This window comes from Copadichromis virginalis, linkage group LG5, assembly GCF_057382275.1.
Source record: "Copadichromis virginalis isolate Kocher_CV1m ecotype Utaka linkage group LG5, C_Virginalis_male_GT1.1, whole genome shotgun sequence".
Classification (NCBI taxonomy): domain Eukaryota; kingdom Metazoa; phylum Chordata; class Actinopteri; order Cichliformes; family Cichlidae; genus Copadichromis; species Copadichromis virginalis.
In genome coordinates, this window is record NC_140622.1 from 27,629,380 (window position 1) to 27,655,713 (window position 26,334).

At 40.9% G+C, this 26,334-nt stretch overlaps 1 protein-coding gene and 1 long non-coding RNA gene across 2 annotated transcripts; both read right to left on the reverse strand.

Annotated features, from left to right (window-relative positions):
• Nucleotides 1-1,417: 1,417 nt before the first annotated feature.
• LOC146709947 (uncharacterized) lies at nt 1,418-8,533 on the reverse strand. The gene is made up of 5 exons (XM_085457185.1): nt 8,330-8,533; nt 5,126-5,389; nt 3,256-3,542; nt 2,506-2,633; nt 1,418-2,319 (listed from the first exon to the last, which is right to left on the reverse strand). Exons 1-5 carry the CDS (start codon nt 8,430-8,432, stop codon nt 2,151-2,153), a joined length of 951 nt encoding a protein of 316 aa, XP_085313311.1. The 5' UTR covers nt 8,433-8,533; the 3' UTR covers nt 1,418-2,150.
• Nucleotides 8,534-20,359: 11,826 nt separating this feature from the next.
• LOC146709948 (uncharacterized) lies at nt 20,360-26,257 on the reverse strand. The gene is made up of 5 exons (XR_014920505.1): nt 25,863-26,257; nt 24,289-24,551; nt 24,024-24,195; nt 23,519-23,639; nt 20,360-23,214 (listed from the first exon to the last, which is right to left on the reverse strand). It is a non-coding gene; the product is annotated as an uncharacterized LOC146709948 (long non-coding RNA).
• Between the last annotated feature and the right edge of the window lie 77 nt (nt 26,258-26,334).

Below are 26,334 nucleotides of genomic sequence, written 5' to 3' on the forward strand. Positions count from 1 at the left end.
TCACCAAGTGTTTGCTCATACAGCCTCATTTGATTGTCAGGATCCTCTCACTAATGTCTTTAGCTTATAACAAAACGCACTTTGAGATGACCATTCCTGTGAAACAGCTCTACATAAATAAAACTCAACTGACCCGGACATGTAACATTAATAAGGAGTGGTTCGCTTGCTCCAACTCCTTCTGCCTCATCTCAGCATCCTTGGCACTCTGCTGATCCTTCTGCAGTTTCCTGATGTAGTCTACAGAAGCCTTGAGAATGGTGCCTTTATTCCAGCGCATCTCTCTGTCATTGTTGCGATGTCAGTAAAGATAAGAAGGACAACAGAGGCAGAGGACAAGATCATGATTTATACGCCTAATGCGTGGCCCCCTGGCATTTAAAATTCAAACAGTGTAACTTTATGTGAGCAGTGGAAAATGAAAGCGCCAGTACGACCTACAGGTCTGATGACTCGGGTATCAAAGTGCCCAACTCCTTTATGCGGTCACTGATGTTGAACCAATGCCTCCACTCAACTGCTACCAACAAAGCAAAGGCACACAAGGTTACCTCCAGCAATCAGCTGGTATTAAGCAGAAGTGCACAAACAACTAAATAGGATGTTGTGATTCTGAATCTGAAATGTTAGCGTTCATGTTACGAAAAACTAAACTGTTTATTAAAAACTAAATAAATAAATGAAACAAGACACATGTTTATAAAAGAAGAAGTATAACAAGTACACTTATTGTAATGTGATTTTATTCAAAATCACTTTGTTCACTTTGTAACTGTGTGCTTTAAAAACTGCTACACAAATAAACTTCTTCTTTTTCTTATGTTGATTGTGTTTTCTTGTATCTCTTGTATATATTTTCTCAGTCCTGTTTTGTCCTTTGGGTTGGGGTCGTGTTGTTGTTGCAGCTCTTTGTTTCCTCGCTCTGTGCGTCCTGTATTTGTATCCCTTGTGATTTCTGGTGTTTGGACTCTGATATTATTCCTGTGTTTTGGGCATTTTGGACTTTGTTTGGTTCCTGGACTATCAGCAAACACACCTCAACCTGTCTGCAAGTTCAACACAGAGGTCATGACTGCTGTGCGGTATGAATACAGTCCATAAAGGCTGATTCCAGTCTATTTAGACTAAAGTAACACTAAAAGATTGAGTAGCTCTGCTCACCACAACAGCTTTTCCACATCATTTAACAAGAGGTAAAGCTGACACAAGAACCAATACTATATGGAAATTCTTAAGTTACTTTAGCTTTTATTAAATCTGTATGTGAGCTTTTACTTCCTCTACTCAAACCAGTGCTGAACTTTATCTCATATTAACAGCTTGCTGTGTCTGTAAATTTCATCTTTCACTTCCTTAAACTTGTCGCCCAAACTTTCATGCAGAGCTCCAGAAATAATTAAAGCTAGGCACACTAGAGTAAGGGAGTGACAGTCAACTTTACTGGAAGCAAAGAAATAGTTATACTGCAAGCAAATTAAGTACTGCAAGTAATTTTAAGTAATGTGTAAATCATTTTTGATAATAATTTTTTCACAATTTACAATATAATTTTCATTTTCTTACACAGTGAAAACAGCATTTTTTAAAAATTCATAGATAGATAGATATTTAAGTCATAAAGTAAATTATTTCTTCATTTCCTTTACAGGGTAAGCCCAGTAAGTCTTGCTGACAGGTTTCTCTGACTACAGCAGAATTCCTTTATAAATTTGAGCTGCATTGTTGTTTTTTCTTATGGTGTTTCATATTTTAAAAGTAAAACTTCCAAGTAAAATAAGAGATTAAATATTCACAGTCGGGACTTTTGCCAGTGCATTAAATTTTAATTTTTCATATGGCAACTCCCGTAGCTTCAAAAAGACTGTCCTTTAGAAATCAAAGGGAAAATTAACCTCAGCCTTCACCTCTGTGAAAACTTCCGCCGACATTTCAGATTTCAAGTGATTATGATCGAAAAAACAAACAAAAACAAAAAAGGCTGATGAAACAAAAGATAAAAGATAATGGATTACACTGTACAGCTGCATGAAGTGAACTCTGATATATACATTAATACAAAAGAAGAAGGGGAAGAAGGGGACCACCCTCCAGTTTTTAGCCACTGGGAAAAGAGACATCTCAGCTTCACAGGACAGTTTCATCTTCTGTCATTAAAGCAGCAGCTTGTTTTCCTCCACACTGAAGAATCTCATCTTCTTTTCCTTCCGTCTACTCTCTTGCTCAACTTTTGCTCGCATGTCAAAGTTGTCCTCCAAGACTGCCCTTCCTCTGTTATCGTATCTGATGTAGGACCAGGAGATGACAGAGCCGCTGTAAGACCTAAAACCACAACAAAACACACGCTTTTAACAAGCTTTTAAAACAAAGCTTAAACATTAAAAAGCAAATTTAAGACAAGGCCTGTTTTAAATGAATTTTTTACTTTATTTATATCTTTATATCTTGTCATTTATACTGTGGTTATGATTAAACGGTCGGTGTGTGAGTTCAGCATAGAGATCTTACCCGTAATAACTTCTGCTCATGTAGTAGAAGATGTCTTTATATCGCAGAGGATAGTCCCACACCTGGACGTCTGTCAGCTGACCATCAAAACCTGGGAAACTAATCACAGGCTCGCCTGACCACACATACTGAACACACAGAAAAAAGAGAAGATCAAAATTAAAGATGATTAAGTGATTTTGAGAATAATATTGTCTACTTTTTAAAGCCTTTCAGAAATCTGGATTACAATGAAGGAGTCATTTGAGTGTTTTCTTCACTTAGATATAAACAAAACAAAACAAAAATAGATTCTATGTTGTCATTATTATGTCTTCTGTTGAAGTCTCAGGCACAAAAAGGGTGGAAAGGAGTTACTGTTCCAGCTGGTGGAGTCCAGCTATCTCAGGGTCTTGTTTCTTGAGAGACAGACTGTAATGTGACTAAGAGATGGCTGAATATTAAGGTAAAGCTCTAAGTTTACCAGTGGATCTATTTTTCCCTGTGACCACGAGCTGTGAGAAAATCATGGATACAAGTGAGGAAAATGAACTTCCTCTGAAAGGTGTCTGGGTTCCGCTCATTGGAGAGACATTTCAATTAAAAATACTCAAATAAATAAATACCTGAGGTGGTTCATTAATCTGACCAGAATGCTTCCTGCACACCTGGACTCGCACACTACTTTGCTCTGTTTAGTGAATTTGTCTTTCTGTCTGTGCATCCACACAGTTTTTAACATGCTGATTCTAACTTTGTCGACATTCTCACCTGATAAGGCATCACCTTCCTGGGGCTCATATACCCGCCACTGAACATCTGGACCACACTCTTACTGGTGTCCACAGTGAGGCAGACACTGGTCCAGATGTCCTGCTTAATGTCTGGCCATAAGTGCACAATGGGCTGCAGGTCCACACTGAAGGAATCATAATAGGACAGCATGAACGTGTCAAAGCTACGCTGCAGACTCAGAGAGGATGTGTCTGGACTGAGAGTGAAGAGTGGGAAGGTTGGCTGCACAGCGTCAGTCATGTAACGCAGACACACTGACACACCTGCAAGAGATGTAACAAAAACAGGTTGGACAACACATTTCCTTAAAATGATTGCATCGGGCTTTGACGAATGTTTTCTTTCCTTTAGTTGGTTTGCAAGATATTTTACCTGCTCAGGATCAATGTGAATATAAACTGTACCAATTTCAGCGGATCAATTTCATTGATCTGCAGTGCACACAGTCATTCAGCTGCACAGGCTGGACTTCTGGATAATAAGGTAATGCTACACTACTGTTTGTTTGTGTTTTTTATTTTTATTTTATTAGTTTAATGGAATTACAGTCTATAAGATTATACACTTACAGAGTCAGCACTTTTGCCAATTTTGTTGTCTGGCTTCAAACAGACTAAACCAAGGGGTGTCAAGCATAAGGCCCGGGTGCTGGAATTGGCCTGCAAAAGACTACAATCTGGCAGTCTGTACAGTGTAGAGGAGGACGTAAATTTCATGCTTTTCACTGTGTTTCCATGAGTTTTACAGCTTTTCCTACTGATAAAGACCTCCTCTATGGCCATTTACACTTCACCAACATAAATAAGCAAAAGAAAAACTATTAACAGAAAGTTCCTGTTTTTTCACCATCTATTATGAAAATATGAATGAAAATATTATATGAAAATATTATATTTTAACTATATTATTAGAGACTTAGACTTAGAGACTTAGAGCTTTTTATTGTCATTGTGCAGTTTCTTGCACAGCGAAATTGGGTAGCTGAACCACAAAGGTGCTAAAGTAAGAAGAAGAGAAACCAATATACAACGAAGGCGGAAAATAAATAAATAATTAAATAAATAGAATAAAAATAAAATAAAAAACAGTGTATATGTATACATATGTGAGTGGAACTATATACATGGTGTATGTGTAGGAAACATTGAAACAGACTGGGACCAAAATAATTGCACATGAGCCAAAAATATTGCACAGAACATGGAAAGATTACAGTGGGTTTGCATTAAAAATATTCTGTCAATTAACAAAATTTTTCATGTTATAATTAGCTCGCCGAGCTAACAGAAATATTTCATGTAATTTTTCAAATTTATTTCTCGCAATTCAAGCCCCAAGCAGCAATTTTTTTATCATGCCGAAAACCTGAGATGAATTCTTGAAACTTTTTTTTCATGGTCTAAGGAGCTTGGAAAGAAAAGCGTCTGGATGTTTCCCCTCTCATCTGAGAAGCTTCTTTAGTTCTAGGGTCAAATGGTGGAGAGTCCCAGATTTAAGCCCTGTGGGAGTGTCACCCCAAGAGGGACAAAAGGACCCTGAAGAAGCTTCTCGGATGAGAGGTGAAACGTCTTCAAGCACCTTAAAGAAGTCCAGACGCTTTTCTTTCAAAGCTCCTTAGACTACAATGACCTGGATGACTGAGAACCTTCACAGACACTTCTTTTTCATATATTCAAATATCTCTGGGATTAACCGTGTAGTTAAACGGGCAAAAAAGAGGACTTTTCCAGTCCTGCTTCAGATCAAAGTAGCTGTTTAATCCTTCTCTGTACAACCAGTAAATCTAATGCCAGTAGAATAAACCGCTGACTGCGTCCACACCACCTCTTTGAATGTACATACTCACTTCTGGTTGGACTCTGTGTGGTTGTAGCTTTGGTGGTGGTGGTCTTTGGAGATTTGGTGGTGGTGGTGGTGGTGTTTGGAGATTTGGTGGTGGTGGTGGTGGTGGTGGTGGTGTTTGGATGTTTGGTGGTGTTTGGAGCTCCGACTTTGTAGCTTCTGGTTGGGTAGGGAGTTTGGAAATGATAATTGGGGTGATAGAAGATTACTCCTCCATAATTACGAGACAAAGTGAACATCCTCCCGTCTAGATTTATTTCAGAACTTCCTGCAGACAAAAAGACAACAAAAAAGCCGTTATAACGTTTTCCTTCCTTCCTTCTTCCTTCATTATATGTGTTTTTATGTTGACTTCCGGGGTTTTGCTCCCAAAAGCAGGTTTAGTAAAAACTAAACAGCACACACCCCAATCCTCTGCAAAAGTTTACACCTTTAAAAACACTAAAATCCAGCTCCTTTATTTCCTTTCTGGTGACAGAAGAATATCTGTAATGTTTCATCCTCACATTGGAATCAAATTAGTTCTTTGTTCTTTTTATAACTCTTTGCGTCTGTAGAATGCAATTAAATTTCTAAATGGGATGGCTGCAGGATGGCTACCACAGCATCCTGCAGTGACATGCCATCCCACCAGTTTTAGTTAGGCCATCATTTATTTATCAACAGGATAATTACCCCAAACACACCTGCAGGCTGTCTAAGGGCCATCTGACCAAGAACGTGAGTGATGGAGTGCTGTGCCAGATGGCCTGGCCTCCACAGTCACCTTACCATAAACCCAAATGAGATGGTTTGGGATGAGATGGATCGCAAAGTGAAGGCAAAAGGGCCAACAAGTGTTCAGCATTTCTGGGAACTCCTTATAAACTGTTGGAAAACCATTTCAGGTGACGACCTCATCAGGCTAATCGAGAGAATGCCAAGAGTGCGCAAAGCAGTAATCAAAGCATCTAAGGATACGTTCACACTGCAGGTCTTGATGCTCAATTCTGATTTTTTGATCAAATCCGATTTTTTTGCCTGCTTGTTCACACTGCAAATAAAATACGACAGCAAACACGCTCTAGTGTGAATGCTTAAAGCGGCCCGCATGCGCAAAAGAAGACGTCACACACAACGCGCTCAGTTTAGACCCAGAGTAAACAGTATTGTTTGACTGATGGCCCTTAATATAAAGACTTCGGACTTTACGTTTCCCAATTTTTGCTTTAAGTTATTTTGTTATTTACATAATAATGTAGATAAACTAATAATTATCCTTATTGCTGTTTTAGAGGAGCGGTGCTTCAAAGGATAGCTGCAGATTTCTGTCACAATCTGCAGATTATACAGTACAAATAAAATGTTCACGTTTCTCCAGCATTGTCTTCCCAACAGTTTCACTGACATCTACACTGGATGGCCAGGAAGCGTTCGCGATGTCTTCTCGGGTGCTTCTCCGGCGCTGATAATTGGCGTCTGTCTCGACATGACCGTTCAAACAGCAGTCGCTTTTTTTTTTTTATTATTATATTTTTATTGAAGAAAAAAAAGGGATTTGTTACAATAAAGTGCATTGACATTATTTAGTCAAAAAAAGAAAAAAAAATCTTTTTCTTAGTCCTTTTGTTTTACATTCTGATAGCAAAAAAAAATAAAATTAACTCGTTTGCTTGACAGTGTGTTACATAATGCAGCATGTTTAACTTATTTACAAAGACTACATTAGGTACATATTATGAAGTTGATGGTCAACCTGACATTGTACGATACATGGGAGATACACCAATTCAGGGCTGGTCTTACCTAAATTCAGGGTGGATGGGGGACACAAAGCTAATCCATTTATTCCATATTTTGTAGAATTTGTCTTTTCGAATTTTAAAAAAGAATGTCAATTTTTCCATTTTAAATATTTCGAAAACCACATTAAACCAATCCTCAAGTGTTGGCGGAGTTGGATTTAACCACTTTCTGGTTATTGATTTTTTGCTGGCCGCTAATAGCGCTTGTAAGAGTTTTGTGTCCCCTCCCCGGACCGAGCCAGCAACCGAGCCCAAGTACAAATTTACAAAATTGATGTCAAATTTTATCTTAAAAACCTCACACAAAGTTGTATGAATTCCCAGCCAGTAATTTTTTAAGTTAGGGCAGTCCCAAAAGATATGATAATGATGTGCCTCTTCTGATCCACATCTTCTCCAGCATTCTGCTGTCCCATTTTTATATTTAGTTTGATGAGGGGTTTTGAAAAATCTAATAATGTTCTTCCAACAGTGGTCTCTCCAAGATAAAGAACTTGTTGAGTACCAATGAAAATTACAAATCCTCTCCCAGTTCTCGTTTGTTATACCCATCCCCGATTCCAATTCCCATTTAATCTTAACATTTTGAGTAGTATCCTTCCTTGCTTGAAGGAGCACATCATATAGTTTGGAGATTGCCTTTCTCAGAGAACTATCATATGCTAATTTAACTATCTTAAAAATTTCTAACTCAACCATATTTGGGTTTGGGATATTGTAGTGTTTGTTAAAGTAATCCCTCATTTGAAGAAACCTGAAGAAATCTACTTGTCTTAAGCCATTTCTTATTTGTAAAGACTGGAAACTCTGTAGTGTCCCTTTATGTGTGAAGGAATGGAATGTTGTTAGTCCACTCTCTATCCAGGACTGAAATCTATTATCACTTTCATTTGGTTTAAAATCTGTGTCATAAGCACACCATCTAAATACTTTTAGTATTCGTTCACTACCACATATTTTAGTCACTTTATTCCATATTTTTAAAGTGTGGCTTATCCATGGTCCTTTATCTTCTAAACGGTCTGCCAATTTTTTATCCGCAATTGAAGCTTGTAGTTGAAATTTTGGGGTTGTATTGAATTCTATGGATTTCCACTTAGCTTTCAAATTCGGGTTACACCATTGCAGCAGGGGGATGACCTGAGATGCATAATAAGTAGTCGCTTACTAAAACATCGGATATGTATTGGATTCAGTACCACATACGAAAGTGACCCAGATCGGATTTGAAAATATCGGATTTGTCCCGTTCACACTGTCATACCATGATCGGATATGGGTCGCATAGGGTAAAAAAAAATCGGATTTGATGCGCTTTCGCCTGCAGTGTGAACGTAGCCTAAAATATGTTGAGTAATTTCACACTTTTTTGTCATGTATTTGCAATTACTAGAAATGCCTTTAAGATTCTTTTGTACGTTTACCTGTTGTTCTTGGCCACGTGGGTCGCTCTTCAGTAGGAGCTGGTTCAACCATCGTTGGCATGAAAACCATCAGACTGAGAACAAAAAGTAGCTTCATCTTCATCTATAAAACAAACCCTGCAGTTAACTCGATGTGTTTATCTCTCTGCTGTCTCCCTGATTCCGAGCAGGCTGCACTTCAGCTTGTTTGCTTTCAGTTTTCTCATTCAAGCGTCAACTTCCTGCATGTTCCACCTTCCCGTTTTGTTCCCACTAGTCTTTCTACATAGCAACAAGCTACAATTACTATGTAAATACTGAGGAACTAGACTTTAAAAAAAAACCCACAAACTTTTTAAAAATAATTTTTAATACTTTGTTCAGAATCTTTTTAAGGGAAGGATTGCCCAATCCTCAAACTCAAGGATATCAACAAACCTTGGGCAAGACACTTTACCCTACCGCCTACTGGTGTTGGCCAGAGGGGCCAATGGCGCAATATGGCAGCCTCGCTTCTGTCAGTCTGCCCCAGGGCAGCTGTGGCTACAACTGTAGCTTGCCTCCACCAGTGTGTGAATGTGAGAGTGAATGAATAATGGAATTGTAAAGCGCTTTGGGTTCCTTGAAAAGCGCTATATAAATCCAATCCATTATTATTATTATTATAAGCTGTTGATCAAGTAATTTCTTTGTGTGTGACAGAACAAATTCATTTTTAAATAACTCATGACCAAAAATTTGGCATACACAATGAAGTCATTTACTAGACCAGTGGTTCCCAAACTTTTTTTGCTGGGCCCCCCTTTGTTTTACATGAAAAATGCCCCCCGCGTGCACGCACTAACACATCCTCCAACCACATGTAACAGGGTCATAAATCACATTGTTATAATTACACAAAATGTGTTCTAAACCCCCAAACTGCTCCTTTTATACCTGACTTTCAGGACCTCCAAGCCTGTAGTTGTGTTCATTATCAGTTAGAGCCCCTCCTCATTCTTTTCTTCTTCTTCTTTGGTGCAATACTATAAATACAGTGTACCCCTTTTGCCTCTCCCCTTTTTCTACAATTCCCCTGTGGGAGAGGTGGGTGTCATTTCTTCCAACACCTTAAAACACACATAATTCATATTTAGCCACCCTGATGTTTATGATTGCGATGTTAGTTCAGTTATTGTCATTATTGAGCCTGTTTTTTGTAAGATGTTATAAGTGTGTAGTATGTGTGTATCATAAATGTGTTTTAGGCGCCATAAATGAATATATACTCCTTGCTAGCTTGGGAGCTGTGATGGGTTGAGCTAACCCTCTTCCCCACTGTTTGTATTTGGTCTAGGAGCTGGAGTGGGCAAATTATTTACTTGGAGGTCTTTCTTTCTTTTACCTTTTTTATCAGGTATGTCGGATTTCATGTTGTTGTTTTTGTTTTATCTTATGTCAAATATGTTACGTGTAAATGCATATTTTATGTTTAATGTAAAAAATAAATGCCAGCCCCTTTTTCTACAATTCCCCTGTGGGAGAGGAGCTGGAGTGGGCAAATTATTTACTTGGAGGTCTTTCTTTCTTTTACCTTTTTTATCAGACACAACGCAGAATCACACCGGTTACACACACACACCCATATTTTGCTCCATTGCGGTTTATTTCACACCTCAAACAGTTAGTAAACAATTAAGCAAATACAAGTAATCTGCAATAAATTACAGGTAGTATTAAAATAAACTACTAACTCTTTTATGCTACGTCCACACCTACACGGTATTTTTGAAAACGTAGCTGTTTCGTCCACACGTAAAAGGCGTTTCGAATCACTGAAAACAGAGATTTTTTAAAACCCTTTTTTTGCCTTTATATGTGGACGAGGAATACAGAGTTCGTCACACAACGTCAAAGGTATGTGCCTTTTTTCACGTCACGCTGTGCGCCACGTTATTGTTTACCTGAGATGAATTGCCGAATGGCAGATAGAGACGAAATACTGTTACTGTTAATCTGACTATCCTCAGGTTTTACATGCAGTTACAGTCCCTCCATTTAGAAAGGCAGAGGCCTCACAGTGTAATTATTTTACTGTAGTTGTTTTTTTCCCTGTGTAATAATATTCAACATTGCTATCAATACATTTTTCAAAAAATGCCTCTCTGTGCAAAATGGGTTAAAAAACATAAACAGCTGTAGGATACTGTTTGTCTGTGATCTGAACCGGGGAACAAATCGGGGTGGAGATGACAGAAAGTGGCTGTAGCAGGGCCCTGTCAGACTTGCGGGCTGGAGAAGTTTTCTGACAGGTAGGGCATGTATGGCAATATTTTTTTATGTCTGTGTACATTGACGGCCAAAAGAAATGTGAGCTAACTTGGATATAGGTTTTTTGGCAACCCAGATGACCTGCGCAAGGGAAGGGTATGTGCTAGGTGCATAATGAGGGGTCTACAACTAGACGGTATCAGAAGCCATTGTTGGTCAAGTGCATACAACACATATTTTGGTCACAAAGACCATTAAATGTTGGACAAGGCTCTGAAAACGAGGTCACAGTTACTTCCCAAGCAAAAACCTCTGCTTGTGTGCACAGAACCTGAATTGCAACAAATAAGAAAATAATAAGACAAATATATATAATAATAAGACTTGGTACTAGAGCTGGGCCATATTATACCATTCACGGTAATACTGGTACAATGTTACGCAACGATAAGAAAATAAAATATCGCGATAAAATATGGGTCAAACGCGCATGCACAGTGCCTTTGCTTTCATACGCACATGGCTGAAAAAGCATGGTGGCAATGGAAAATGAGAAGGGGGGGGGGAAGTGAATTGTTGAGTGAAACAGATGAACCAGAATTGGTTTGTAAAAATGGTGCAACTTCAGTGATGTAGAACTGGTTTGGTGTTTGTCGGTCAGATACCCACCAAAGCACAGTTTTTTTGTAGAACATGCAAGTGGGCTGTCGTTATTATCAGTGACGGGAATAACAGCGTTACAAGCAACGGCGATACTAACGGTGTTACTTTTTTTCAGTAACGAGTAATCTAACTAATTACTATTCCTATTGTTACAACGCCGTTACAGTTACTAACAAGGAAACGCGGTCCGTTACTATTTTTCAACAAACAAATGCTTACCGCATTTCAACAAATGCGGTAAGCAGTTGCACGGAAGTAGCTGACTACGTAAGTAATCTGGACGCTACAGCTTTAAGCAGCTGCGCACTCCCGCAGACGATAATCACGATCACTGTCTAGCACAACACCTGGAGCTAAGGGGGCAAAACAATCACATGAGTGCTGCTGTTTGACTGAGGAAGAATAAAGTATTCTTGGTAAGCCAATCACATGACCACTTAAAGACAGTTTTTAAATTGTGTTGATAGGCCACGTAAAACCAGAGTCATGATAAACAATATATACGCGGCGTTTTTTCCTCAATTGTTTCATCACGTAAGCACAGCGCTAGCAAGCACTCTGTGCTGGGGGAAGCAAGAAGAATGAGTTGAATAAAGTTTGACTTATCTGACTGCATTGTTTTGCTTAATGTGCCTTATAATCCCGTGTACCTTATGCACCGGTGACACGAGCTGGTGTTCTGAGAAACCATCATACCCTACTCTGACAAAACGTCCTACCCGTTAGAGCAGGGCGATATGGCCAAAAATATTTATCACGATATATATTTGAAAATTTGCGATAACGATATAACTGACGATATAATTGATGCGAGACAAAATACAACTCCACAACATTACTAGCGCAAAAAGACAACCTTCCATTTATTTTCACTTAAACAAGAAGCTGGTTTTTATGTACATTAAAGCTTTATAAAACTGTAACAGTGCAAATGCAAATTCCTTGCTGAAAGTTTAACCAAAAGGCATTTCCAGTAGAAATGGGCTGACATATCCTGAGCATAACCATGTATAATATCCACTGAAGTTAAAAAGAGGTGCTTTGCAACATTAAACTGCAGTGTGCAGTATGTATTTTTCGGACCATAAGGTGCACGGGATTATAAGGCACATTAAGCGAAACAAAGCAGTCAGATAAATCAAACTTTATTAAACTCATTCTTCTTGCTTCCTCCACTTCTGTACCATTGATTCATTAATGTTGAATTCTCTGGCAGCTGCTCTATTCCCATGTTGTTGCAGTATATTAATGACTAACCTCGTATTGTGGATGGATTATCTCAGTTGTTCTTCTGACTGAAGTTTGGTCCGTTTACAGCATCCTGCCATGCGATTGCATTTGTCTCTAACTATCAGAAACCTTAACGTTAACTTTTTTAAGTGGAAAAGTGTTAGTGTTCGTCCTCCAGCTTCACTGTTTATATTATGCTAACATAGCTGTGTCGCTAGCGATCACGTAGGCAAGGCAAGGCAAGGCAAGGCAAATTAATTTGTATAGCACAATTCAACAACAACAAGGTGATTCAAAGTTTGCATAGCGTAGCACATCATTGTTAAATACCAGCTAGCCCAACTTCAGTAACCCTATAAACGTCACTGCTGTTTAGTTTCCTGTCTTCATTTATGTTGGAAGTGATAGCAGAGCTGTACGTTTGATTTTTTTCAGAAATCTCTCAGTCAGAACTAGGGTTGCCAACCGTCCCTTAAAATACGGAATCGTCCCGTATTTCGAAACAAAAGTACACGTCCCGTATTGAGCTAATAAGGGACGCACTTTGTCCCGTAATACAGTGAGAATCAAAAGTAGTCTATAACTTTTAATGGAATTAACGCTTTGTTTGAAAACATAATTCCCAGCCCCTCTCCTGCTTTGTGACCAATGAGCTGACAGCACACTTACGAGTATGACAATTCAGATTACCACTCATCTCATTGGTCGAGGAAAGGTCGCTTACGGAGAAAATACCGGAAGACAACAAATGACCACAACAAGAAGCATGGCCAACAGGGAAACAAACGCAGACACTGCGGTGCAAGTCTCGGACGACAGTAAACCTAAAGCTGGGCAGACACTGTGCAATTTTTTTCAGTCACGTTATTCAGCTCCTGCTCAAACTGCACGATTGACTCGCAGTTGGTAGGTCACGATGCAGGTCTCACACTATACCGCCCGATGCTCTGATGCGACCTGAGTGCTCACACTGTGCCTCCATAAAATGAAGGTTATAACAGAAAATCTGTCGCGCTCTCTCTCTCCGTCTTACACTCACACAGACACACACACCACCACCATCAACTTTGCTAAATTGCTAATGTGGCAGGATGAATGTTATCCTTCGGTCCAACCCACTTTCAGCCTGGCCCATTAGGGGGCGCTGGTATAAATAGTGGCCATTTGAGTGTCTCTGCATCGCTTGCCTGTGATCTCCTTTTTGGTCACCTGACTTCCTCGGTGTGGTAGAGATCGTTTGTGGGTTACTCCTCTAAAGTCTCCATCGCGGCTGGTCGTAGCTATAGAAGCCTCCTCTGAGCTATTCTTCTTACGTTCTGTGACCCGGCTTACTTGGTACGTAATCAACTTTTGTTACGCTCTCTGCCTTCTATTGTTCTTTTATAGTAATTATTTATTATGTTTCGCAGGAAGTGTGGACCTTAGTTTTGCGCCAAGCTACGCGAACTGAAGTGCTGCTGTTTTGCCTTGCTGTGCTTTTACCGTCTGTTCCCGTTGTGAGAATTCTTTCCCTGCTGTTGTCAGCTTTTACAGTGGACGTCGGCGTGGACAACGGCCATATGCATGCCGGTTATCGGAGTCAGCTGGCGTGCATATTGATTGACTGTTAACTTATCGTCGTGTGGACGGCAAGTTGGAGCAGTACGGCGATTCCGTTTGCTCCAGATTTTAGAGTTTTATTCAGATTGTATGTTGTTTTATTGCTTTTTGATTTGTAGTTTGGATTCTCTGTTACACCACTGGTGGGAGGCCCTTTTTCTAGCTGTGGATCACCAGTGTGGTCCTGCAGTTGGGTTGTCCCCCGGTGCTACACATTAGTTTGTTGTAATATATTAACATTTTCTTTGTTTCTTTTATTCAGATGCGGAGTGCCGACGTGGAGGAGACTAGGGTGCCTTGGTGGTGGGATCCCTTGAGTGTACACACCTGCCTTGTCTAGTTTATTAGTGTGAGTGTGTGATAGTGTGTTGCACTTGTGTTTTGGTGTGTTTTCTTTCTTTAGTTGTGTGTGGCATCCCTGCCCCTCCACTGGTAAGCCTCAGCTCTGAATACCTTTTTAAGCATATTTGTATTTGAATATTTATGATTATTTTTTTTATTCGGTGTTTTAAATAATTACCAATAAATTGTCAATTTGTTTATTATTGAACCTCGTCTCTGGATTGAGTATAGCGAACCTAAGTGCCTTTTTGGTGATTTAGTGTCATTTCCAGTATTCTCTGGGTGAAATTCCCAGGGTGGCGTTGTCGTTCTTTAAAACTGAAGAGTATTTACTTTATATCCCAACCTCGTCTCGCCACAAACTTGGCGTTGTCGACAGGATATACTCTTTAAAACAGAGACGTGTGTTCTTCTTTTTTTGTTTGGTGTAACGTAAATTGGTTTTTTTTATATTATTTTGTACAGAATAAAGGCAAAGCAGCAGCTACTTTGGTGTGGGATTTCACAGCTGTGTTACAGAGATGGAGGAAGAGTTACAGGAACTCAGGGACTTGATCGCGCAGCTGAAAGCAGACAACGAGAGGCTGCGTCAGGAGAGGGCTGTTGGGTCAGGTACTAGTGCTACACCTTCTACTTCAACTGCATAATCTGTGAACCCCCCAACGGCTGGTGTCTCTGTAGCAGAGAGACTAGTTTTTGTGCCCCGTGACAGAAAATGCCCTATGTTTAGAGGAAAATCAGGTATAGGGTTGAATGAATGGTTGGAGGAATTAGAAGGTTGTGCTAGAGCACGTCATTTGTCTTTGGCTGATAAAGCATTTTTCCTGTTTGACCACCACGTGAGGAGATTAAATATCGCTCTAGTGCAGAGAGGACTGATCCTGCTAAGATAATTACTATATTGCAAGAACTTTATGGCTGTTCAGAATCCTATGTAGCATTGCAGGAAGCTTTCTTCTCTAGAAAACAGCAGGAAAGTGAGACACTGCAAGAGTTTTCCCTCGCTCTCTTGGGTCTTATGGAAAAAGTTAAATCGAGTGCCCCCAATGGCATGCCCAATGCTGACGTTTTATTAAGAGATCAATTTGTTGAACAGGTCTTAGTACCTTGCGGCGGGAGTTAAAGCAGCTAGTAAGGAGGCAGCCAACACTGACATTGCTGGAGATTAGAGGGGAAGCTATTAGGTGGGAACGTGAAGGGTTGCCTAGTGGCGTTAGGCATAGAAGCAGTTCTGTCCCTTCTGTTTATGGCATTCAGTATGGGGTCCATAGCGGTCCCTCAGGAATAGCTCAGTCTACCCATTTGTCTGAGATGAGCGAGATGAAGGAATTGTTAAAGCGCCAGCAGGAGCAACTTAATCAGCTCACTCAGAGCATTGCTCGATTGCAGGGCCCCCATCGAATGCCTCGCTCAGGACGGGGCGACTCCATTATATGCCGTCGTTGTCAGCAACCTGGACATTTTGCTCGGGAGTGTGATGGGGAACGCGTTCCTCGTTCCCGGCCTCCTTCGCAGGCCCCTCTGCACAATCGCAGGCACTCTCCTTTAAATACGGCTTCGGAAAACTAGCACCCTCCGTATTGCCGAGCCACAGTTCGGGTGGGGTGTCTATTGGCTCAAGGGTTGTTTCTAATGGTCCAGAGGCAGTCTCGAAATTAATTTCATCCTGTCCTCATATCAGAATCAGAATACTTTATTGATCCCTGGGGGAAATTATTTTTTGTTACAGTGCTCCATTTTAAACCAACATTAAGACAAGACAGACAATACGCTAACTAAGAATAGTACAATACATACATACATACATACATACATAAGTCACTTATAAATAAATAAATATTTGGAAAAAAAACATGTGTAGTTGTAGCAGCAAACAGTGTGTTAAGTGGATGCGTTGTACAGGGAGATGGCCACAGGCAGGAATGATTTCCTGTGTCGTTCAGTGGTGCTTTTCGGTAATCTCAGTCTCTCACTGAACGAGCTCCTGTGACTGACCAACATGTCATGGAGTGGGTGGGAGGTGTTATCCAACATTGTCTTTATCTTGGACAGCATCCGCCTCTCTGACACCACCTTGAGGGAGTCCAGCTCCATCCCCACAACATTGCTGGCCTTACGGATCAGTTTATTAAGTCTGTTGGCATCTGCGACCCTCAGCCTGCTCCCCCAGCATGCAACAGCATAGAGGATCGCACTGGCCACCACAGACTCATAGAAAATCCTCAGCATTTTCTGGCAGATGTTGAAGGACCTCAGTCGCCTCAAAAAATAGAGACGACTCTGGCCCTTCCTGTAAAGTGCTGTGGTGTTTTTAGCCCAGTCCAGTTTATTGTCAATGTGTACTCCAAGGTATTTATAGTCCTCCACAATGTCAACACTGACCCCCTGGATTGAAACAGGGGTCAAGTGTTTCCTGGTCTTCCTGAAGTCCACGATCAGTTCCTTGGTCTTTGCCACGTTGAGCTGCAGATGATTCTGCTCACACCACGTGACAAAGGAGTCGACCACAGCCCGGTACTCTGTCTCATCATCCCTGCTGATGCATCCAACCACCGCAGAGTCATCAGAAAACTTCTGAAGATGGCAGGTCTCTGTGCAGTGGCTGAAGTCTGTGGTGTAGAGGGTGAAGAGGAAGGGGGAGAGGACAGTCCCCTGTGGTGCCCCTGTGTTGCTAATCACCTTGTCAGACACACACTGTGGGAGACGTACATATTGTGGTCTTCCTGTCAGGTAATCAACAATCCAGGACACCAGAGAAGCATCCACCTGCATCGCTGCTAACTTATCACCCAGGAGGGTCGGCCTGATGGTGTTGAAAGCACTGGAAAAGTCAAAAAACATGACCCTCACAGTGCTCGCCGGCTGGTCCAGATGGGTGTAGACACGATTGAGCAGGTAGATGATGGTGTCCTCTGTTCCGAGACGAGGCTGATAAGCGAACTGAAGGGGATCCAGATGTGGTCTTACTATGGGTCACAGCTGGTCCAGGATGAGCCTTTCCAGGGTCTTCGTGATGTGGGAGGTCAGTGCCACGGGCCTGTAATCCTGGGGGCCACTGGGACGAGGCGTCTTTGGTACAGGGACGAGGCATGATGTCTTCCACATCACCGGGACCCTCTGCAGACTCAGACTCAGCATAAACAGTTTATGAAAGACTCCACACAGCTGGGGGGCACAGGCCTTGAGGACAAGGGGACTCACTCCGTCTGGTCCAGCAGACTTGCCTGAGTGAAGTCTCCTCATTTGCATCTCAACCTGGTATTGAGTGAAGGTGATGGGTGGGGGAGGGGTGTCAGGAATCTCACAGGAGGCAACATGTGAAGAGAGAGGCTGGCACAGTGGTGTGGCTCTGGATTCCAGGCTGACTGCAGGTGAGGTTGTGGGGGTGGGAGCAGACACTGTGGTGTCGAATCTATTGAAAAACAGATTCAACTCGTCGGCTCTATTCTCACCTCCCTCAGCTCCCCTGCTGTTGGTTGGCCTGAATCCAGTGATGGTCTTCATGCCCCTCCACACCTCTCTCATGCTGTTCTGCTGGAGTTTCCACTCCAGCTTCCTCCTGTAATTGTCCTTAGCCTCTCTGATCTTGTCCTTTAGTAACACCTGGACCTTCCTCACCTCCTCTTTGTTGCCCCCTCTGAAAGCCCTCTTCTTGTTGTTGAGGAGGGCTTTGATGTCCTTAGTCACCCACGGCTTGTTATTTGGGTAACAATGAACAGTCTGAGCTGGAACAATGGAGTCGGTGCAGAAAGTTATGTAGTCTGTGATACACTCAGTAAGCCCATTGATGTCCTCGGCGTGAGGCTCACAGAGTGTTTCCCAGTCGGTCACCTCGAAACAGCCCTGTAGTTCCGCTATTGCCTCCTCTGACCACCTCCTAACAGTCCTGGTGGTCACAGGTTCCCTCCTCACAATTGGCACATAGCGGGGGGTGAGGTGAATCAGGTTATGATCTGACCTACCAAGTGGGGGGAGGGAGGAGGAGCTGTATGCATCCTTGACGTTAGCATACAGTAAGTCTAAAGTTTTCTCTCCCCTGGTGGGACAGTCCACATATTGTTTGAATGTTGGTAGTGTATTGTCCAGTGATACATGGTTGAAGTCACCCGAGATCACAATAAAGGCACTCGGGTGCTGAGTCTGTAGCCGAGCTATGGCAGAGTGGATAGTGTCACATGCAGCTGTGGGGTTAGCAGAGGGGGGAACATAAACAGCCACCAAGATGACGTGAGAGAATTCCCTGGGTAAATAATACGGCCTGAGTCCAACAGCACACAGTTCAGTGTCCGGGCAACAAATCCTTTCTTTGATTGTTATGTTGGCAGGGTTACACCACCGGTTGTTAACTAAAACAGCAAGCCCACCTCCTTTACGCTTACCGCTAGCGATGCTGTCCCTGTCCGCCCGAACAGTGTGGAAGCCTTCCACGGAAGCATTCTCATCGGGAATGACCTGGTGCAGCCATGATTCGGTGAAACACATCAGGCTACACTCTCGGTATTCCCTCTGACTCCGTACCAGTGCTGAGAGCTCGTCGATTTTACTTGCCAACGATCGCACATTTCCCATCACGATAGACGGCAGACACGGTTTAAACCTCCTCCTCGCTTCGAGCCTCCGCTGTCTCACCGTCACCTTTTTTCTTCTCTTCTGTCCTTGACCTCTGCATCCCCGATGTGTTTTCCTCCAAATTTCAGCTGGTACTTCTGCGGGCCTGGCCAGCGAGCCGGCCGGCATCAGGGCAATCAGCTGATCTCTGGAGTAAACAGTCCGTGCGTGTAGGAGATGTGCCGCGGTCCCGTTCCATGATAAAAGTAACAGTTCCACGGCCACCAGAAGAACAAAAACTCTCTCAATCCACATGATTGAGTAAGAGATAGAAAACGGAGGAAAATACAAGTCAGAAAAAAAAAGAATACGTAAGAAAAAAGAGCTAAACTAAGAGAAAAGCAGGAGCGACTGTAACAGGCTGCACGCTGGTTGGCGCATGCGCACTTAACAAACAATACTGTTTGTTCTTGGTCTAAACAGAGCGCGTTGTGTGTGTGACATCTTCTTTTGCGCATGCGGGCCGCTTTGAGCGTTCACACTAGAGCGCGTTTGCTGTCGCATTTTATTTGTAGTGTGGACGAGGAGACAAAAAAATCGGATTTGATCAAAAAATCGGAATTGAGCATTAAGACCTGCAGTGTGAACGTAGCCTAAATGACCTGGAAGCTGTTGCACTGTCTGCACCTGTAAACTCCAGGACACGTTTACAAACAATTTTCGTTGTTATTTGCGCTGCAGCTGCAGGTTAGGGTGGAGTTACTGTGTGTGTGTGTGTGTGTGTGTGTGTGTGTGTGTGTGTGTGTGTGTGTGTGTGTGTGTGTGTGTGTGTGTGTGTGTACAAGTAGTTTTAAACCTTGTGATCCACAAAACAGCATAACAGTAAAAGAAGAATTGACTGCGTTACAGTCAGTGCGGGAGCGGCGGCTTTGCTCGTGCGCGATTCATTTGCAGTTTGGACGCACATGAACATCTCCTGCCCTGATACACAGCAAAATCGCCAGTGTTAAATTGACACTGTGAGTGTTAAATTTAACACTAGAAAAGTGTCTATATGTGTCCACTCTTTTGAGTGTTAAATTAACACTTTTCAAAGTGTTATATTTTTAACAACGAGCTAGTGTTATTTTAACACTGCACAGAGTTAAAAATTAACACTGAGTAACACTGACCAGTGTCAAAAATATTCTACACTGGTGTTAAGTGTTAAAAATTAACACCGAATAGTGTTGGTGGTACTTTACACTAGCCCTGGTGTTAAAAAATTCAACTCTGAATAGTGTTAATTTTCTAACACTAACACTAGTGTCAGTCAAATCATTAATACCACCAGATTACAATAAACTCCCATTAATCTCTGATATCTCTACTGCTACAATTAACCCCCAACATCCACCCATTACAAAGAAATACAAGACATTAACGTTCCAAAATACTTTGTATTCAGATACACCACAAGTAAACAAGTCATACAAAATTACAGTATGGGACAATGTACATTTTGTCATCAGTGCCATTTGAAAATTGCCTATCATAAGGTCTATAGTACACCAGATCATCTACAGAGATCAGTGCAAAGACATCTAATCCATCCTCAATAACAAATGCATTTAAGTGATCATTGAAATATACTGTTGAGACCTTACAAGTTAGAAGATAAGTATTGAAATCGCTAACAATTATACTGACAATCTTACTGAACAAAGGCATCTCATTTTCAACACCAGAACAAACATACATCCCAACTTGATATTCTGTACCATAACTTTTGACCCAGGAAGTTGTAGAAACAATAGAAGAAACATCAAACATTTTATTCAGTGCTTCACTGCCTTTTAAGCTGCTGGCCAAGACTTCATTAATGGGGCCGAACTGTAATCTTTTAAAATAAAAAATTTTCAAAATGAAAGGCTAATTGATTCTGATGTTTGTTTTACTAGTGTTTTTGTGATATTTTTAAAGTTCTTTACAGATCTTTTGAAGAACTTGTGCTTTGCTTCAAATCTCATGCACCACATATGTATGAGTGGCCCAATTTTTCTAATGCAGCGTGGGTAATGGATCATTAGGTGGTGCTTTGGAATCAAATTCCGTTCTGGAAAGAGAGATTTGAAAGCCTTGTGATGATCGGCAATCAGATGTTTCAAATAGCAAGTCATGCCATGAGTTATAATGGGTGAAAAAACAATGTTCACAATTTGAACTAACAAAAGTAGCAAGTTCCAATGTCCATCATTTCTGCAAACGATATCTCCAAAAATCAATGGGCTATTCCGCAAAAGACACCATGACTGCACAGCATTAAGCCCAAGATCTTTCCTGTTGTCATCCAGTTTTAGCCCACCTGGCCTGTTCCTTCTCTGTGCATATCCGTAGTTAAAGCTTATAATTCTCTGTGACAATGAATTCAAGGATATCAAAGAGGTCTTAATCAAGTACTGAAACACAAGCTTTAACTCATACTGCACCACTCCCTCTAGTAGATCATGCATTATGTCTACAGCATAGTTGTCTGAAATATGGAACAGCCGAAGTGAATTGAGTAAACAATTTCTTTTTACACCAAATGTTGAGGCCAAAGCAGGATTTTGTTGAATGGCACCACAGTGTTTGTAATGAAGTTCTTTGGAACGCAGTGTTAAGCCTACATGATCTTCACTAAAAACTGACTGCAACTCTGTCTTATCAGTTAAACAAAATCTACAACAATAGTTTGCACTAAATGATTCAACAAAACCAAAAATGCTATGTAAAGCCAAGTTGTCACCTGTAATCTGAAAAAGCGAACCTCTCACAGGTGTGGCTGAAAAGGGCACTTGCATTCCTTCAGTCTCTAAAATCTTTAGATCATCAACAAGTGGCTTTAGGATAGGATCAAACCCATATTTTTTTTAAGTCTTCTGAATGAAAAAGGGCTACAAGATGAATGTTCATCACCACAGAATTTAACTCTGGTGGCAAATTTCTCAAAACAAAATAAATACAACCAAGTTTGTGCACCCCCTTTTTTGAGCCTAAAGGATTAGCAGTTTCAAAATCGTCATAGTAGAGCTGGATCTGGAGAGCATGTTCTTGTTGTGAGAATAAACTGTGATTTTTGAAGTAGGAGCCGTCATTTAAATCTCTGTACAATCCCTCCATGTTTAGTTTTTTTTTCTGGAAACTGCTACAAAGTTCACTGTTTCGAAACTTAGATGAAAGGGATCCCATGATAGGAACGTACATGAATTTATCATTGACAGGAACTTGCCTGTATGTCCCTGTTGTTCTATCTTTGCGTACATCAAAACGCACACCAAGAACATGCTCTATGGGTTCAACTATTTTCCATTTTTGCTCAAAATATCTTATCCTTTTAGATTCTGTGTTAAGACATGAAAATGGATTTTCAAGCTGATCAAAGCAATCCTCAACTTTTTCTAAGGTTTCTCTTGATGTATCAGTTGACAAACAGTCGACAACAGATTGTTTTGCATGTGCATGGATGTCATTAACCAGTTCCTCCAATGAACCAACTAAACACTGTACAGTACTTTCAGGAACTCCTGATGATTGTACTTGAGCAATAACAGAGCTGCACATGTTCAGTATTTGCCTTTTTTCAACTGGAACCGGTGTAGTTATTGTCATGGGATGAGCCACATTTACAGGCTGTGAAACAGAGGTTCCATCGTTAGGTACAGGCTCAAAATTGTTGATGACCTCAGAGTGAACGCAGTCTCCATGTGCTCGGAATAAGTGCTGCTTGTAACCAGAGTACGTGTGAAAGATAAATGAACATCCAGGCTCTCCACAGGTCAAACGTAAAAACTTTCCTGGGTACAAACCATGCTGGAACTTCAAATGTCTAAATAACACTGAGCAACTTGTGTGGTGTATCTTGCAAATGTAACAGATGAACATTTCCAGTCAAAGTGCTGAATAGTGGATATCTTTAAACCGTACAGTGAAGACTTCCTCTTGTTTCATTGACCCGAGGACTGTCCTTCACGCTGCCAACATCAATGCCATACACTTGATGGTCTGGATGAATGTGTAGAAGTTGTCCAATGCCTTATCAAAGGACACGGCAAATTAAAAAATGTGCCTTGAAAAGTTTTGCCTTGTCAAAACCTGCATCTCCCATCTGTGTCACACAGGGAATGACCTTTTGATCTAGGACAATGTAGAAACTTTGGGTAGAAACTTTGGATGATGTTCTTTCTTTCTCCAACCCACAGGACGAATGGCTGAGTGGGGCCAGCCTTAAGAAAAGCCTCTGTGCTACCTCCCACCTGAGGGAGAGAAAGAAACCAAGTGATTCACATTAAACAAAATTGATAATCTGATGTTGAGGCATTGCTGTTTGAAATTATGACAATATTAAAATGTTTCACTCCGCGCGCACAATTATTTTTGTTTCAATGTGTACATTTAGTTTTAATAGAAACAATGACATGTCAGTCCTGCAACACCAAGCTTGTCTGGGATAGATACATCTGCTGCAGGTTGGATCACCTTGCCATCTTAAAATATCAGCCGTTGATAATTTGCATCTGTTCTCATCAAAAGAGAAATATACAATTCTAAAAAGCATACCTTGATGAATTTCATTAGGTGGTGAGCAGCATCTGATGTGCTAATCTTTGAAGACGTCCTTCCCTTAGATGATGGAGTGAAGTGAAGCAGCAAAAGAGGGCAGCCGCCTCGCAGTCCCAAACTACAGAATAGAAATTAAGATCATCACAATTACTGTCATTTAAAGGACCACAGCAGTCATTTTTCCACGTTATGTAATAGCATGATGACATTTTAGACACCTGATAATTTTTCTAATAAGGCAGTTTTCCAGCGCCTTGGTATAAAAATTCATTTCTAGAGACTTAAAATCTTCTGGCCACCAAGTGAAGTAGATATCGAGTCATAACAATAGTAAGATTATGTAACTTTTTTTGTGTTCAAACTACATTAAATGTCATTTCAGGTTTAACATGTTTGTAAGCTTGTTTTCATACCATACAGAAATGAGTGATATATTGTGTTGTGGGAATTAAGCAAATGCTGTAAAGGCATACAAAATCTACCATTTCCAACTTACACTTACCAGCCTCGTTAGAGTAACGCTGTGCAGAAATGAGCAGCTCATCCAATTCTGTACTCTGGGACAGATTTTTGCAATCTTTGATGATCCTTGGCTTGAAGAATGTTGGCCACTTTGCAAGGAACTTACCAGACACTTCCTCCCCAAAAAACAGCATTGTGAAGTCTTGGTCAATCTTAAACACAAAGTGTAACAACAGAAACAACACATTAACAAGAAAACAAACAAAGGAACCACAAAGCAGTCATTAAATTATTTTATGCCTTACCAAGCCAGGTGTATCCAGAAATCTTGGGAAAAGGTCCAGGACAGTAGAAGCTATGGCAGGTTCTTGAACCACTTTTTGCCTATGTTGAAATGTCACCTTCATGTTGTCTTTGACATGTTTCATGTCAGTTGAGTGCCTCTTCCTTGCATTTATCACCTGACAACGGCCTCACATTTGAACACAAGTTGCGAAGAGTCTTGGGGCTGTCTTGAAAAGCTGACTTTGATTAGTTCATCTCTTCTCGGGAACCAGCATATCACCACCTGCCAAGAGTAAAATAAGGTCCAGCATATAACACCATTTCTTTGCAAAATATCTAGCATGTCTAGTCCCTTTAGACTGAGTTAAAATTAATTTTGTTAAGAAAAACATCCTTGATCCATTTTTTAAGTAGTACAAGCTGTGTAACATGACTGCAATACAGTATTCTCTCAACTATCACAGGGGTTAGTAGGAACCATATTTCTATTTTATTATTTTTTATATATTTTAAGCGATAAAAACCCTCCCCACAAATATTCCTGACAATGTAGCGTTTGGTTTGTTCGTTTTTAAATTTCAAATATTGTATAACAAGACAAAACTGCAAATATGAACGCATCCCCCCCTCTCCCTCTTAACTAACCGATGCCTTTAATTGAACTACCAAATTAACACAATGGTCCTCTCTTTCTGGTCAGACACTTTGCAGCACTTCTGCTGTAATTTTATTCATATTTAACAAAATAAAAATGCAGAAATAAGTGTACACATTAGTTTTTGACTCTCACTGAACTAACAAAGCCAATCCCTCCACATGTTTGTACTCTCTTGTTACCTCGGCCAGGTCCGCGGCTCTGAACCGTGGTAATGACACCTCTGGCCAATACGCTGGGTTGTCGGGCTTGTAGCTTTACTGTCAGCGAACACAGTGTACAGTCGAATCTTAACAGCTTTCTTACAACCAGGCACTCATTTTGGCGGCAGTGGTTATTATTATAATTACATGCGCTCTTCTTCCATTTCTCATCGGTAACAGCTCTTACTTTCTCCCTCTCTCGCGCTCAAACACACAACGGGAGGGGCAGTTCCACACGTTCTCCCCGCAGCACGGACTACACTACCCATGAGGGCCGGTAACACTCTGCCCTCATTGCCTTTATATTAAATCATTTTTGGCTAATGACAAAAAAAAGTCACTTTAAGGGCCAAATTGCATTATACTTCTTCACCTCACCTGACGTGGGCCGCAAGTGGCCTCTGGGCCGCGAGTTTGAGACCACTGACCCTAAGGCTTTGGCAGTTTAATTCGAAAATAAATAAAAAGCATTTAATAAAAACTGTGAAATATATTAACATGTAATATTCATTACAGTCTGCCAATAGCCAGATTATGCTAAATGAATATTAGGAAAGAAACTGGTACTTTGCAGAGTTCTAGCTAGCAGTAGCCCAGCTTAACAAAAACAGTTAAAATTCAAATATGACACTTAAAGATGATGTATTTTGATATAAATACTATTTCTTTTACTAGTTATCATGTTACTTGTTCTAACATCAATCTAAAACTTAATATTTAACCGAATAAAACTTACCGCATCAGCAAGAAAAAATGGCGACCGAAGATTCTGGATTGCGAAGCTCCACAGGAAATGAAGGTGTGGTCTAATTTAACACCCACAGTGTTAAAATGCAGTAACGACTAAAATCTACACTTACACTTTTCAGGAATCAACTCCCGATGTGTTATTTTAACTCGATTAAGTGTTGAACTAACTCGGAACTCTGTTGAAATCTACTAACACTGAAAAATCAACACTGGCATTTTTGCTGTGTAGCGGCTGGAGGAGGACTATCCTCCGCCTGTGAGCGCTTTGGCACGAGCGATGTGCCCACGGCAGCACCCGCTGCTTGTTGATAGTAAGAGCAACAAGCGCTTTCACGTCAAAAGTCGTCATAAATAAGCCTCCAATAACACCAGAAAAAGTCGCCAGATTTGTCGCTAGTCGCTTTTTAGAAAAAAAAAAAAAACGACGCTAAGGGGGGTTTGAAAACTCTCTAAATATA